General features: G+C 39.3%; 1 protein-coding gene and 1 long non-coding RNA gene across 4 annotated transcripts in view; one reads left to right on the top strand and one right to left on the bottom strand.

The window, feature by feature from the left end:
• The first annotated feature begins 635 nt into the window (after window positions 1-635).
• Window positions 636-16,907, top strand: part of LOC112067778 (NACHT, LRR and PYD domains-containing protein 3) — a 57,127-nt gene continuing 40,855 nt past the window's right edge. The window contains 13 exon segments of the mRNA XM_024143182.2: window positions 636-1,053; window positions 1,447-1,531; window positions 1,661-1,889; window positions 2,276-4,067; window positions 4,414-4,587; window positions 12,256-12,428; window positions 12,699-12,733; window positions 12,735-12,747; window positions 13,398-13,434; window positions 13,436-13,476; window positions 13,479-13,702; window positions 13,704-13,770; window positions 13,773-13,959. Of these exon segments, the coding sequence (XP_023998950.2) occupies window positions 986-1,053; window positions 1,447-1,531; window positions 1,661-1,889; window positions 2,276-4,067; window positions 4,414-4,587; window positions 12,256-12,428; window positions 12,699-12,733; window positions 12,735-12,747; window positions 13,398-13,434; window positions 13,436-13,476; window positions 13,479-13,702; window positions 13,704-13,770; window positions 13,773-13,959 (3,125 nt within the window). The 5' untranslated portion in view covers window positions 636-985.
• Window positions 15,883-16,903, bottom strand: LOC139026004 (uncharacterized). 3 transcript variants are annotated; one of them, XR_011477707.1, is made up of 5 exons: window positions 16,879-16,903; window positions 16,711-16,830; window positions 16,511-16,578; window positions 16,201-16,461; window positions 15,883-15,973 (listed from the first exon to the last, which is right to left on the bottom strand). It is a non-coding gene; the product is annotated as an uncharacterized lncRNA (long non-coding RNA). The 3 variants fall into 3 exon arrangements; XR_011477706.1 differs by having other exon boundaries at window positions 16,511-16,620; window positions 16,709-16,830; XR_011477708.1 differs by lacking the exons at window positions 16,511-16,578; window positions 16,711-16,830; window positions 16,879-16,903 and adding an exon at window positions 16,580-16,602 and having other exon boundaries at window positions 16,201-16,483.

Genomic DNA, 16,907 nt, shown 5'->3' on the forward strand with positions numbered 1-16,907 from the left:
AGAAAAGACAAGAGTGCGTCTTCCAGCCCACCAATAAATTACATCATTCAACCCTCCCGGTTAGTAAATTTACCTCAACATGCCCTTCGCTTTCACATAAGAACAGGTAATAATAAACATGAATCATCATTATATTACTTCACAGTAATCTGTTAAATGCATTTTCAGTCCTTCCTCTTGCGTTAGCAGTGTGTAAAGGGACAGAAAGAAGCCATACAGGAGTTTTCCTGTGAGGGGGAGTGGTGTTGTATCCAGGGAGAAAACTAAACTCATCTTCTTAAATGTCATTTGTGGTCTTATGCTGCCATCTATTGGAATTATGTAGCAACTGCAGTAGTACTGAATAATGTGTAATTCCTTACTAAAATAGTAATCACTCAGAATTAGAAAATATAAAATTTTCTAGTTCATTTTACCACTTTTTATCACATTTTACCACTAAAATAACCATTTATAGCATAACAAACAATTCAATTGACATAAACCAAAAACACCATACATTTAGTTAATTATAAATATAAACAGCTATTTATTTAGATGGGTGACGTGATCTGCCAAAGTAACAGCCCTGTTGACAAAGAAGAACTCTCAATTTAATCAAATGTAAAAAACACAATTTCAAATGTTGCTACATTTGAAAGTGAGGAAGATATATAGTATTTTGCAAAAAAATATATTATTTGTCTCTCTGAAAATGAAACCATCAAGTGATAGATTTTAAACAAATACATGTCTGTCATTGAACAACCCCATGCAATGATTAGATAGTGAAAAAACACACCAATCCCTTTCATAATATCTTTAAACAATTAAAGCTCATTTACGAACATTTCTGAAAATGGATATATAGCTTTTAGGAATGAAACTCTTCTTCTGTTTCCCCATCTGAGCTCAGAGTAGATGAGAGATGTAATGTTTGTCTCTGTTGTGTTGAAGMCCAATCAAGCAGGAGAGACCAGCCTMCCCTGTWCCCAGCTGTGTGTCCATGAAGAGTGACMRGTCTATGRSWCYWCCTATAWMCTTTAGAGAGGGAGACTTTTCTACTGAACAAAGGTAAGAAGAACTCATGGGTCATGGTCAGTGAGTTAAACAACACTGTCTCTAGTCATTTCTCCTCTCCCATTTTCCCTTTTCTTTTTGTTGTTTTCATAATCCATAGGCTAATCCTTTTGTCCATTTCATAGTCCTAAAACAATATAAACAACACAACATTCCCTCCCTGTGTGTGTGTGTTGTGTGTGTGTGTGTGTGTGTGTGTGTGTGGTGTGTGTGTGTGTGTGTGTGTGTGTGTGTGGGTGTGGTGTGTGTGTGTGTGTTGTGTGTGGTGTGTGTGTGTGTGTGTTGTGTGTGTGTGTGTGTTGTGTGTGTGTGTGTGTGTGTGTGTGTGTGTGTGTGTTGTGTGTGTGTGTGATTGAAGGTTGATGTAATCTCATGTTTTGTCCACAGAAACCAACAGGAGAGATCAGAGTCAGAGATTCTCAGTGGTCAGTCTTCCCAGAGTCATCAAACAGACCTGGCCTCCATATTCAGTGTATGTGGTCCTGTTATGTACATTTGTTTTTGTTTACCTCAAGTAAAGTTGATCTGTCAATCATTCATTAATGTGTTAATGAGAAAGCATTTATTCTCTGGCTTAACTTATTTACTTGATTTATTTCAGCTGCTTGAAGAGAATATTATCACATTTGTGAAGAATGAGCTGAAGATGTTCAAGAGGATTCTTAGTCCAGAACTCCCAGAAGGCTTTGAGAGTCAGAAGCAGGATAAGGAAGTGGTGGATGCTGAAGATGAGAAGCAGGAGAGCAGTGCCAGAGAGGGGGCTCTGAAGATCACACTGCACGTCCTGAGGAAAATGAACCAGAAGGAGCTTGCTGACACACTGGAGAAATGTAAGATCTGTCTGCCTCATGATGAATGCTGTTTTATAACATTTAAAAGCTGTAGCTAAAGTACAGCTAAAGTAGCTGTGTAACTCAATGATATTGTAGCAGCCTGAACACAACACCTAGTGACCTCATCTAGTAGCAGCAGGGATGTGTTGTGGTGATTCATTTAGAGAGAGAGAGAGAGACACCATTAATAATACCATAAATAATACCAATAATAATATAATCAGTCACAACAGTCTGTAATGCATTATGAAAACATTTACACATTTATACAGTCAGTTAAGAGAATAAATTATTATAATGTAAAACTTTATAACAGTCCTACAATACTGTAGTCATTAAAACAGACATAATATTAATATCCTCTGTGTTATTTCTAGATTCAGATGAGCTTGCTGTGATTTGCCAACGTGAACTCAAATCTAATCTAAAGAAGAAGTTTCAATGTGTATTTGAGGGGATCGCTAAACAAGGAAACCCAACACTTCTCAATAAGATCTACACAGAGCTCTACATCACAGAGGGTGGAACAGGAGAKGTCAATAATGAACATGAGCTGAGACAGATTGAGACAACAACCAGGAAACAAGCAAGACCAGAGACTGCAATCAAATGTAACGACATCTTCAAACCCTTACCTGGACAAGACAAACTTATCAGAACTGTGCTGACAAAGGGAGTCGCTGGGATTGGAAAAACGGTCTCTGTGCAGAAGTTCATTCTGGACTGGGCTGAAGGAAAAGCAAATCAGGATGTCCAATTTGTATTTTCATTCCCTTTCCGGGAGCTGAATTTGATGAAAGAGGACAAACACACTTTGATTGAACTTCTCAATCACTTCTCAATGGAAACCAAACAATCAGCAATCTCCAACTTCAACAAGTACAACGTTCTGTTCATCTTTGATGGTCTGGATGAGTGCCGACTGCCCCTAGACTTCCAGAAGAACAAGATCTGTTGGGACGTCACAGAGTCAACCTCAGTGGATGTTCTGCTGACAAATCTCATCAAGGGAAATCTGCTTCCCTCTGCTCTCCTCTGGATAACTACCCGACCTGCAGCAGCCAATAAGATCCCTTCAGGGTGTGTTGACCAGGTGACAGAAGTACGAGGGTTCAATGACCCACAGAAGGAGGAGTACTTCAGGAAGAGATTCAGTGATGAGGACCTGGCCAGCAGAATCATCTCACACATAAAGACATCAAGGAGCCTCCACATCATGTGCCACATTCCAGTCTTCTGTTGGATTTCTGCAACAGTCCTTGAACACATGTTGAAACATGAGAGAGAAGAGATGCCCAAGACTCTGACTGAGATGTACACACACCTTGTGGTTTTTCACACCAAACAGAAGAATGAAAAGTATCTTGGGAAAGAAGAGACAGGTCCACACTGGAATAAASAGAGCATTCTGTCACTGGGAAAACTGGCTTTTCAACAGCTTGTGAATGGCAATCTGATTTTCTATGAAGAAGACCTGAAACAGGCTGGCATTGATGTCAATGAAGCCTCAGTGTACTCAGGATTGTGCACACAGCTCTTTAAAGAGGAATGTGTGCTGTACCAGGACAAGGTGTACTGCTTCGTTCATCTGAGCATTCAGGAGTTTCTGGCTGCTGTATATGTGTTCCTCTCATTCATCAACCAGAATGAGAATCTAATGGACAAACTGCAAACAGAATCCATTAACTTTTCTTCGCTGTTCAGAGACAATGCTGAAGTTACTTTCTACAAGAGTGCTGTGGATAAAGCCTTACAAAGTGAGACAGGAAACCTGGACCTTTTCCTCCGCTTCCTTCTGGGCCTCTCACTGGAGTCCAATCAGAAGCACTTACGAGGTCTACTGACACAGACAAGAAGCAGCTCAAAGAGCCATGAAGAAACAGTCAAGTACATCAAGGAGAAGATCAGGGAGAATCCCTCTCCAGAGAGGAGCATCAATCTGTTCCACTGTCTGAATGAACTAAATGACCATTCTCTAGTGGAGGAGATCCAAAGCTACCTGAGATCAGGAAGTCTCTCAAAACCCAACCTGTCACCTGCACAGTGGTCAGCTCTGGTCTTTGTGTTGCTGACTTCAGAAAAGGAGCTGGATGTGTTTGACCTGAAGAAATACTCCAGATCAGAGGAAGGTCTTCTGAGGCTGCTGCCAGTGGTCAAAGCCTCCAGAGCTACTCTGTGAGTACATAACATGCCATATAAAAAGTAATCATCAGGAAGAAATATTAAGTTTAGAGACAAATATGTATTATAATATGTATATAATATTATATATAAAAACAAATTCCCAGTTTATAGAAAATGATGTACATAATCCGTATATAATTTTATGTTGAGAAACATGTTGAATAAATGCATTGATGTTTACATTAGTATAACATTATGACCATACAATTCTAGGAGATGGAAGATGAATCTATATGTTGTTTGAGAGAATAAACCAAATGCATCTGACATTGTCCTTCTACACTACTGGTGTTAAATTAACAGTGTGTTTGTGAAGTCATGATGATCTCTTTGTCAGGCTGTCAGGCTGTGGAGTCACAGAGGAAGGCTGTGCTTCTCTGGTCTCAGCTCTGGAGTCAAACCCCTCACACCTGAGAGAGCTGGATCTGAGTAACAATGACCTGAAGGATTCAGGAGTGAAGCTGCTCTCTGCTGGACTGGGGAATCCYCACTGTAAACTGGAGACTCTGAGGTCAGTATTCCTGTAGTTGGTCAACAAGTGATAACTGTTCACCAGATCTACATGTGTTTACCAGGCACACATAGTCCACACCATATGTGTTTGGACAGTGAAGCTTACAGTTTTACATTTGGTGCTATGCTCCAGCATTTTGGATTTGAGATAGAATGTTCCGTATTAGATGACAGTACAGAATGTCACCTTTCACATACATATTTATGTATGTACAGTGGCTTGCAAAAGTTTTCACCCCCCTTGGCATTTTTCCTATTTTGTTGCCTAAAAACCTGTAATTAAAATAGATGTATTGGGGGTTTGTATCAGTTGATTTACACAACATTCCTACCACTTTGAAGATGCTAAATATGTTTTCTTGTTAAACAACCGATAAATAATAAGAACAGAGAACTTGTGCATAACTATTCACCCCCAAAGTCAATACTTTGTAGAGCCACCTTTTGCAGCAATTACAGCTGCAGGTCTCTTGGGGTTTGTCTCTATAAGCTTGTCACATCTAGCCACTGGGATTTTTGCCCATTTTTCAAGGCAAAACTGCTCCAGCTCCTTCAAGTTGGATGGGCTTCGCTGGTGTACCGCAATCTGAAAGTCATTCCACAGATTCTCAATTGGATTGAGGTCTGTGCTTTGACTTGACCAGTACAAGATATTTACATTTTTCCCCTTAAACCACTCGAGTGTTGCTTTAGCAGTCTCAAAATCTCTGGAAGACTGAAACAGGTTTCCCTCAAGAATTTCCCTGTATTAAGCGCCATCCATCATTCCTTCAATTTTAAAATAGGTGAGTGTCAGAAATTTATCCGAACATTCTGGGAAAAGGATGCTAAGTTTTCCCAATGTATAACCATGGATTTCAGCTCTAAATATGCACATTTTCGGACAAACCATATATGTATTGTGTAATATGATGTTATAGGACTGTCATCTGATGGAGTTTGAGAAGGTTAGTGAAAAAATTAATATATTTTGCTGGTTTATTCGCTATCGCTATTGTGCCTAACGAATCAATGCTGTTGTGTGGTTGGCTATTTTAGTAAGCTAATATAATGCTGTATTGTGTTTTCGCTGTAAAACACTTAAAGAATCGGAAATATTGGCTGGATTCACAAGATGTTTATCTTTCATTAACTGTATTGGACTTGTTAATGTGTGAAAGTTAAATATTTGTAAAAAAAAAAATTTTGAATTTCGCGCTCTGCCTTTTCAGTGGAATGTGGGAGGAGTGGCGCTAGATGAACCCCTGTCCTAGACAGGCTAACCAGTTTCCCAGTCCCTGCCAATGAAAAACATCCCCACAGCATGATGCTGCCACCACCATGCTTCACTGTGGGGATGAGGTTCTCGGGGTGATGAGAGGTGTTGGGTCTGCGCCAGACATACCTTTAGCGTTTTCCTTGATGGCCATAAAGCTCAATTTTAGTCTCATCTGACCAGAGTACCTTCTTCCATATGTTTGGGGAGTCTTCCACGTGCCTTTTGGCGAACGCCAAACGTGTTTGCTTATTTTTTTCTTTAAAGCAATGTGTTTTTTTCCGGCCACACTTCCGTAAAGCCCAGCTCTGTGGAGTGTACGGCTTAAAGTGGTCCTATGGACAGATACTCCAATCTCCGCTGTGGAGCTTTGTTATTGGTAATGGTGAGAGGTTGTAGCGGTATTTGTTCGAGAGGGGTAAAGAAGATTTTTGTTCGGGTGCCAGGCAGGTATTAACCATGCCGAAAGGAAAAGAGTAGAACAGAGAGAGTACCACTACCAGACCCACACACATCAGCAGAAGAGACTGCCTAGAGTGTAGCCTGTTACCCGGATAGCCACTGGAGAGAAAAGAGAATAGACACCCTATAAAACACACATCACAGCACAGTCCTTCCACAATTCTTGGTAACCCCACCAAGCATACCTCATACAATAATAATAATGGCAGAGCAATTAAAAAGCAACTTCATACAAGAATGAACCCAGTCATCAACAGAGGATTTGCAATAATTTGTATTCTCTTCCAGTGGAGAAGTGCAGAGGGTATGAAAGTGGGGGTGTTCATATACACAACGGCCTTAAAAATTTTCACAATCTTCTCGGCAACATGTCCGTAATACACCCCACCTCAACACAGTTCAAATAATAATAATACACACTTTAATAAAGCAATCTCCCTTTTAACTAAAATGTCCACCCAAATAGTTCTGACAGGGCAATAATAGTCCAGCTCCAATCAACTTCACTGGGAAGTGCATTAGGAAAATAGAGAGTCTGTTTCAGGGTAAAGTACTGGAATGATGGAGGGAAGAGAAAGCGAGAAAGGGAACAAGAGAGATCTTAGCTGTGGTCTTCAGGCGTGCCGGTGTACTGTCTGACTGTCCGATGGTTTGTTGGTTTGAAGGTTAAAGCTTCGCAACAATGTTGCTACTAATCCATGCGATCCATAACCGGCGCGGTCACAAACGAAAACAACCACGACGTAGAGCGATCACACCGATGACTGAATTAAATACGTTATAAACTACATGAAAATAAAAAAAACTTCTGCAGCATAGCAATCAAAACTGTCGCGCCACCCAAGAGCTCCTCCCCAAAGAGCTGAACGAGCTCTTTTAATTCCTCCTTCCTTACTGCTCATGCGCTCTTAAAGTGGCAGCGCACGGTGAAGGCTCCATGCAGGATTTCGCCACAAGGTTAGCATGTTTTGTTGTAGTCTCTGTTATTGGTAGTAATGGTGAGAGGTTAGCAAGTTTTGTTGTAGTCTATGTTATTGGTAATGGTGAGAGGTTAGTATGTTTTGTTGTAGCTCTGTTATTGGTAATGGTTAGGAGGTTGTATGTTTTGTTGTAGCCTCTGTTATTGGTAATGGTGAGAGGTTAGCATGTTTGTTGTAGTCTCTGTTATTGTAATAGGTGAGAGGTAGTATGTTTTGTTGTAGTCTCTGTTATTGGTAATGGTGAGAGTTAGCTGTTTTGTTGTAGCCTCTGTTATTGGTAATGGGTGAGAGGTAGCTCAATGTTTTGTTGTAGACTATGTTATTGGTAATTGGTGAGGGTTAGTATGTTTTGTTGTAGCCTCTGTTATTGTATTGGTGAGAGGTTAATATGTTTTGTTGTAGCCTCTGTTATTGGTAATGGTGAGTTAGCAATGTTTTGTTGTAGTCTCTGTATTGTAATGGTGAGAGGTTAGCAGTTTTGTTGTAGGCCTCTGTTATTGGTAATGGTGAGAGGTTAGCATGTTTTGTTGTAGTCTCGTTTATTGGTAATGGTGAGAGGTTAGCATGTTTTGTTGTAGTCTCTGTATTGGTAATGGTGAGAGTTGGCAGTTTGTTGTAGCCTCTGTTATTGTATAGGTGAGAGGTTAGCATGTTTTGTTGTAGCCTCTGTTATTGGTAATGCTGAGAGTTTAGCATGTTTTGTTTTAGTCTCTGTTATTGGGTAATGGTGTGGAGGTTAGCATGTTTTGTTGTAGCCTCTGTTATTGGTAATGGTGAGAGGTTAGCATGTTTTGTTGTAGCGCCTGTTATTGAGTAATGGTGAGAGGTTTAGCATGTTTTGTTGTAGCCTCGTTATTGGTAATGGTGAGAGGTTAGCATGTTTTGTTGTAGTCTCTGTTATTGGTAATGGTGAGAGGTTAGCATGTTTTGTTGTAGTCTCTGTTATTGGTAATGGTGAGAGGTTAAGCATGTTTTGTTGTAGTCTCTGTTTATTGTAATGGTGAGAGGTTAGCTGTTTTTAGCCTCTGTTATTGGTAATGGTGAGAGGTTAGCATGTTTTGTTGTAGTCTCTGTTATTGGTAATGGTGGGAGGTTAGCATGTTTTGTTGTAGTCTCTGTTATTGGTAATGGTGAGAGGTTAGCATGTTTTGTTGTAGCCTCTGTTATTGGTAATGGTGAGAGGTTAGCATGTTTTGTTGTGGCGTCTGTTATTGGTAATGGTGAGAGGTTAGCATGTTTGGTTGTAGTCTCTGTTATTGGTAATGGTGAGAGGTTTAGCATGTTTTGTTGTAGCCTCTGTTATTGGTAATGGTGAGAGGTTAGCATGTTTTGTTGTGGCGTCTGTTATTGTAATGGTGAGACGTTAGCATGTTTTGTTGTAGCCTCTTTATTGGTAATGGGAGAGGTTAGCATGTTTTGTTGTAGACTATGTTATTGGTAATGGTGAGAGGTTAGTATGTTTTGTTGTAGCCTCTGTTATTGTAATGGTGAGAGGTTATATGTTTTTGTTGTAGCCTCTTTCTTGGTAATGGTGAGTTAGCATGTTTTGTGTTGTAGTCTCTGTATTGGTAATGGTGAGAGGTTAGCATGTTTTGTTGTAGTCTCTGTTATTGGTAATGGTGAGAGGTTAGCATGTTTTGTTGTAGTCTCTGTTATTGGTAATGGTGAGAGGTATGGCATGTTTTTGTTGTAGCCCTGTTATTGTAATGGTGAGAGGTTAGCATGTTTTGTTGTAGCCTCTGTTATTGGTCATGCTGAGAGGTTAGCATGTTTTGTTTTAGTCTCTGTTATTGGTAATGGTGAGAGGTTAGCATGTTTTGTTGTAGCCTCTTTTTATTGGTAATGGTGAGAGGCTAGCATTTTTGTTGTAGCCTCTGTTATTGATAATGGTGAGAGGTTAGCATGTTTTGTTGTGCCTCTGTTATTGGTAATGGTGAGAGGTTAGCATGTTTTGTTGTAGTCTCTGTTATTGGTAATGGTGAGAGGTTAGCATGTTTTGTTGTAGTCTCTGTTATTGGTAATGGTGAGAGGTTAGCATGTTTTGTTGTAGTCTCTGTTATTGGTAATGGTGAGAGGTTAGCATGTTTTGTTGTAGCCTCTGTTATTGGTAATGGTGAGAGGTTAGCAATGTTTTGTTGTAGTCTCTGTTATTGGTAATGTGGGGGTTAGCATGTTGTTGTAGTCTCTGTTATTGGTAATGGTGAGAGGTTGCATGTTTTGTTGTAGCCTCTGTTTATTGGTAAGGTGAGAGGTTAGCATGTTTTGTTTGTGGCGTCTGTTATGGGTAAGGTGGAGGTTAGCATGTTTTGTTGTAGTCTCTGTTTATTGTAATGGTGGAGAGGTTAGCATGTTTTGTTGTGAGCCTCTGTTATTGGTAATGGTGAGAGGTAGCATTTTTGTTGTGGCGTCTGTTATTGTAATGGTGAGACGTTAGCGATGTTTTTTGTTGTAGCCTCTTTATTGGTAATGGGTGAGAAGGTGTCCATGACCGTTGGTTGTGGGTAGGTTTACGACAGTCATAAATACTTCTTTTCCCCCTTTTTCTTCTCTCCCACTATACTGATGTGACATAAGGAAACCCATGGGTTAACATAGAGATTCTGGGTAACATCAGAAGTTGGGGGAATGACTATATTCTGGTACCGACAACTGAACATATGCGGTGGTACTTAAGGTATATTATGTCAGTTCGGTTGCCCTCTGACACATTCTCATCAATGATAGAATGACATAAACTCTACTGTGGAAGTATAAATGTCAGAGGTATCGGATTCACATGGAATGTTGTTTAATTCAAATGTTTGAATTGAGATTATTTGTGAAAGATTAAATGTAAATTTAGCTTCCAAATGAGAGATCTGTGCTTTCATAAGTTTTCCTCTGCTCACAGTGGCCCACCCCTGTGAAGAGGCTGGGTTATAAACTTTTTCAGACACACCCCTCTCCCTCCACTAATAAAGGCCAGTGACAAAAATGTAACTTCCTGTTCCGGGTACATCTTTGGATGACGAATCCGATGGTCAAGATGGTTCAGACAATAACTACAGAACTAGGCCAACATCAGCATGGACTTTGATTGTGAATGGTATGAAACTTTGAACTCGTGTTCACTAACAGAAGTGATATCTCTAGCCGTTGAGTTGGTAACAGCTGCTAACAAACGCAGGTAGGAAGGACAGTCCGAGTATCCCGTCTTCCACACACAACGTTACTACAAAGTATTCCGTGACTACCAGAGACATTCTCCAAAGGACAGAGGACTTCGGGTTGGCGACACGGTCCATCTACCACCACTACTGAAGCGCAGCTCAGAGTAATAATTATTGCATTTTCTTTTAAATGGGCGGTAAATTTAAGAAATGCATCAGATACTGTATTTACGACAGCACAGCTCGCCTATGTTCAAGCCTCCCGCTCTTTCACTAAAATCCCGCCCCTTTCCTTTGTGTAACAAGCGTCATATCTATAACGCCAGCTAGGGACGTTTTTTCTGTATGACGTAATTTGTGATCAAGTTATGATTAATTGTATATGTGTGATTCTGTGTGATTAGTTAGGTATTTAAGTAAATAAATAATTAAACCCAATTTTGTATTGCTGATTCAACTTGTTAGCCAGGATTCTGCAGATAATCAAGGACTTACAACCTCAGATGAGACTGAATAAAAATGAACGATTAATGTGACGGCTATTTAGTAAAAATTACAAAATCTTAAGATTTTATTCGAAAGATAACAACTCTATAAATATTATTTCGTGGTGTCCCTCTCTAGTTAATTATATTACATGATTTAGTTCAATCAGGTAATATTAATTACGGAGAAATTATTTATAGAATAGCATGTCATAGCAATCAATCTGCATAGTCAAAGACACGACAGAGGTTAGCATGATTTGTTGTAGCCTCGTTATTGGTAATGGTGAGAGGTTAATATTTTTGTTGTAGCCTCTATGGTAATGGTGAGTTAGCATGTTTTGTGTGTCTATGTTATTGGAATGGTGAGAGGTTAGCATGTTTTGTGTAGCCTCTGTTATTGGTAATGGTGAGAGGTTAGCATGTTTTGTTTGTATCCTCTGTTATTGGTAATGGTGAGAGGTTAGCATGTTTGTGTGTAGCCTCTGTTATTGTAATGGTGAGAGGTTAGCATGTTTTGTTGTAGCCTCTGTTTATGGTAATGCTGAGAGTTAGCATGTTTTGTTGTAGCCTCTGTTATTGGTAATGGTGAGAGGTTAGCATGTTTTGTTGTAGCCTCTGTTATTGGTAATGGTGAGAGGTTAGCATGTTTTGTTGTAGTCTCTGTTATTGGTAATGGTGAGAGGTTAGCATGTTGTGTTGTAGTCTCTGTTATTGGTAATGGTGAGAGTTAGCATGTTGTTGTGGCGTCTGTTATTTGGTAGATGAGAGGTACTCTCTCACTCATTATTATTCATGATTCATTCATGATCTTTCTCACAGGCAGTCACAGGCTTGGAAGTAGTCCATTGTGTTCAAAGAATATGGGACCAAATCTATACTTTGACTACTTTAATACACTATAATGAATTGGTTCAGAATACTTATGACTTCAATATAGGGGGACTAGATACATAAGTGCTTTTAGTTTTCTAAATGTGAAACAGATTTGTCTTAAAAATACCCTAAAATAAAAGGTGACATTATATACTGTCACCGGCATATGAAACATTTGATCTCAAATCCAAATGTTGGAGTATAGAGTCACATTTAAAATGTTAACTTCACTGTCAAAATGGATATGGTGTGGACTGTATACTCAATACAATCTAAAATCTGATACCTCACTGTCTGTCCTTTGACTGATACTGCTTTTTAAACTGGTCTGGTCAGTCTACTCAAAATATTGTGTTTTATATGTTCAGCACTCTGATGTATCTGAATGAGCAAATATCTCCCATATTTTCACCACCAAAGAATAGCAGTGTGATTTTAATATGATTTGACTCTTTGCAGGCTGTCAGGCTGTCTAGTCACAGAGGAAGGCTGTGCTTCTCTGGCCTCAGCTCTGAGGTCAAACCCCTCACACCTGAGAGAGATGGACCTGAGCTACAATCACCCAGGAGACTCAGGAGTCAGACTGCTCTCTGCTGGACTGGAGGATCCACACTGCAGACTGGAGAAACTCAGTATGTAGAGGGTTTATGTCAATGTTCATATCAGACATGTTTGACTTATCAGGCTAGTTAAGACAAACATTCTGACCCACTTGGACAAGGTGTGTGTGTGTGTTGTTGTGTGTGTGTGTGTGTGTGGGTGTGTGTGTGTGTGTGTGTGTGTGTGTGTGTGTGTGTTGTGTGTGTGTGTGTGTGGGTGTGGTGTGCTGTGTGTGTGTGTGTGTGTGTGTGAGTTCAGGTGTATCCCTCAATGACTGTCTGTTCTTCTGCTTACCGCTACAGTGTGGAACAATGGTGGAGAGAACAGAATGAAACCTGGGGCTTAGAAAATGTGAGTGTTGACTGCTGTGAAGAAAGACTAAGAATAAGTCTTAATTCAATTAAGTCAAAGTCAAAGACCACCATCATTACTTATTGGTCATATTAAAATATCAGCTGTAGTTCTACAGAGACAGAAATCAGGGACACCAAAGTTTACAAAGAAGTTTGATTGACAATGTGTGTGTCTGTGTGTGTGTCACTTTCGTGTTACATAAGAAATGTGATGTTTGTTTCATGCATGCATACAGGTGTGTGTATGTGTGGCGCGTTTGTGTGTGTGGTGTGTGTGTGTGTGTGGTTGTGTAATTAATGTGAATAAGTGTGTTTATATTACCATACAGTATAACATATGATTCATTCAACAAGTCTCAAGTTACCTACAGAAGCAGAAATCAGGGACCCAAAGTTTACAAGAGAGTTTGCTTTGACTGTGTGTGTGTGTGTGTGTGTGTGGTGTGGTGTGTGTGTGTGTGTGTGTTGATTAATGGGATACGTATACGTGTGTTTTATATTTCCGATCATTCAACAAGTCTCAGTTACCTTAACTTCTCCTTTTGATAACTACAAACATCTAAATTAAATGAATTAGTGAAAAGTATGTTAACATTCTAAGTGAATGATATGATTTCTAATATTGTGTGTCTGCGTTTCATCCATCAGATGTCTGTGATCTCACACTGGACCCAAACACATATAATGCGCCTCTCTCTGTCTGATGAGAACAGAAAGGTGACACATATCTTAAGTGCCATCCGTATACTGATCACCCAGAGAGATTTGGAGCGCTGTGGAGAGGTGCTGTGTGAGAGAGGGTTCTGACTGGGCGCTGTTACTGGGAGGTAGAGTGGAGTGGGAGAGGAGAGGAAGTGTGGAGTGGGAGAAGGGTTGATATAGGAGTGACATATAAAGGAATCAGCAGGAGAGAAGGGGGTGATGACTGTTGGCTTGGATTCAATGACAAGTCCCTGGAGTCTGCGCTGCTCTGACAACAGTTACTCTGCCTGGCACAATAAGATTCCACTACCATGACGTTCCCCTCCTCAAGCACCCACAGAGTAGGAGTGTATCTGGACTGGCCAGCCGGCACTCTTCCTTCTAACAGTCTCCTCTGACACAATGACCCACCTTACACATTCACCTCCACATTCACTGAGCCCCTCTATCCAGGGTTTCATCTTTGGGGTTGTGGCGCCTCAGCGTCCCTTTGTCAGTTGGTCCCTGTGTCAACCACAACATGATGTTTCACTCTAAATCAGGGTCATGTTCAGTAGAAGACACACTGGAGCAACAATGTAGAATATCTCTCTAGTTATGAGATAAATGTTTATATTATATCTAAATATTCATGATTTTACACCACCTATGTATAATAGTCATTAAAAGGAATGCATCACACACTGTGTTGTAGACACTGGGTTTCGTTTAGAAATGATTGATCTTGTTGTATTGAGCTTCTTGGTGATTGTAAATATTGTAGAATGTTTATTTGTCAAATTCTTGAGACAACACACCTGTTTGTGTATAAACTCAATTCAACTGAATGAAATTATGTGACAGATGTGACTAATAAAGATCATCAAACAGATGGAAGAAGAGAGGTGAAATGTTTTAATATTGATCACAATAAAACAGTACAGTAATAGATGGAAAGAAGAGAGGTGGAAATGTTTTAATACTGATCACAATATTGACAGTACAGTAATAGATGGAAGAAGAGAGTGGAAATTTTAATATGATCACATTATGGCAGTACAGTAATAGATGGAAGAAGAGAGGTGGAAATGTTTTAATATTGATCACAATATGACAGTACAGTAATAGATGCAGAGAAAGAGAGGTGGAAATGTTTTAATACGATCACAAGTATGACAGTTACGAGTAATGATGGAAGAAGAGAGGTGGAAAGTTTTAATATTGATCACAATATGATAGTACAGTAATAGATGGAAGAAGAGAGGTGGAAATGTTTTAATATTGAATCACCAAGATGAACAGTACAGTAATAGATGGAATAAGAGAGGTGGAAATGTTTTATACTGTCACATATGACAGTACAGTAATAGATGGAAGAAGAGAGGTGGAATGTTTAATTGATCACAACATGGCAGTACAGTAATAGATGGAAGGAAGAAGAGGTGGATAATGTTTAAATTGACACAATATGACAGTACAGTAAGATAGATGTAAGAAGACAGGTGGAAATGTTTTAAATTGATCACAATATGACAGTACAGTAATAGATGGAAGAAAGAGGTGGAAATGTTAATATTGATCACAATATGACAGTACAGTAATAGATGAAAGAAGAGAGGTGGAAATGTTTTTAATATTGATCACAATATGACAGTACAGTAATAGATGGAAGAAGAGAGTGGAAATGTTTTAATATTGATCACAATATGACAGTACAGTTGTAACGCTCGTCTACTGTCGTCTCCTCCACAGCGAGGAGAGCGAGAAGGATCAGAGGACCAATGCGCAGCGTGATAGTTTGACATAATGTTTTAATTAAATAATAGAACGAAACACGAAAATAACACTTGACAAACTACAAAAACAAATAAAAAGATGTAGACAGACCTGAACATGTGAACTTACATAAACACGAAGAACGCACGAAAGGAACAGTCTACAATCACGAACGACAAAACTAAACAGTCCCGTGTGGTAACATAAATGGACACAGGAGACAACCACCCACAAACCAAACAGGAGAACATCCTACCTTTAATATGGTTCTCAATCAGAGGAACGTCAAACACCTGCCTCTAATTGAGAACCATATCAGGCAACCATTAACCCAACATAGAAACACAAAACATAGAATGCCCACCCCAATTCACGCCCTGACCAACTAAACACATACAAAACAAGAGAAAACAGGTCAGGAACGTGACAACAGTAATAGATGGGAGAAGAGAGGTGGAAATGTTTTAATACGATCACAAATGACATACAGTAATAGATGGAAGAAGAGGGTGAATGTTTTAATATTGATCACAATATGACAGTACAGTAATAGATGAAAAGAGCGGTGGAAATGTTTTAATACTGATCACAATGACAGGACAGTAATAGGGGTTGTGTGCAGTACATAGAAATGGGTCTTATTCCAGTTGAAGAGCAAGCTTTATCTCACCACACTCACTAATCATTCTGTTACTACTACTGTATGATGCTGTAAACACACACTCACTAATCATTCTGTTACTACTACTGTATGATGCTGTAAACAACTCACTAATCTTCTGTTACTACTACTGTACGATGCTGTAAACACAAACACAATCATTCTGTTACTACTACTGTATGATGCTGTAAACACACTCACTAATCATTCTGTTTACTACTACTGTACGATGCTGTAAACACACTCACTAATCATCTGTTACTACTACTGTATGATGCTGTAAACACATACTCACTAATCATTCTGTTTCTACTACTGTATGATGCTGTAAACACTCACTAATCATTCTGTTACTACTACTGTATGATGCTGTAAACACACACTCACTAATCATTCTGTTACTACTACTGTAATGATGCTGTAAACACACACTCACTAATCATTCTGTTTCTACTACTGTATGATGCTGTAAACACACTCACTAATCATTCTGTTACTACTACTGTATGATGCTGTAAACACACTCACTAATCATTCTGTTACTACTACTGTATGATGCTGTAAACACACTCACTAATCATTCTGTTACTACTACTGTACGATGCTGTAAACCACACTCACTAATTCATTCTGTTACTACTACGTGTATGATGCTGTAAACACACTCACTAATCATTCTGTTACTACTACTGTATGATGCTGTTAAAAACACTCACTAATCATTCTGTTACTACTGTATGATGCTGTAAAACACTCACTAATCATTCTGTTATTTACTGTATGATGCTGTAAACACACTCACTAATCATTATGTTACTACTACTGTTACGATGCTGTAAACACACTCACTAATCATTCTGTTACTACTACTGTATGATGCTGTAAACACACTCACTAATCATTCTGTTTCTACTACTGTATGATGCTGTAAACACACACTCACTAATCATTCTGTTTCTACTACTGTATGATGCTGTAAACAACACTCACTAATCATTCTGTTACTACTACTGTTATGATGCTGTAAACACACTCAACTA

Source organism: Salvelinus sp. IW2-2015, unplaced genomic scaffold (assembly GCF_002910315.2).
Source record: "Salvelinus sp. IW2-2015 unplaced genomic scaffold, ASM291031v2 Un_scaffold3714, whole genome shotgun sequence".
Classification (NCBI taxonomy): domain Eukaryota; kingdom Metazoa; phylum Chordata; class Actinopteri; order Salmoniformes; family Salmonidae; genus Salvelinus; species Salvelinus sp. IW2-2015.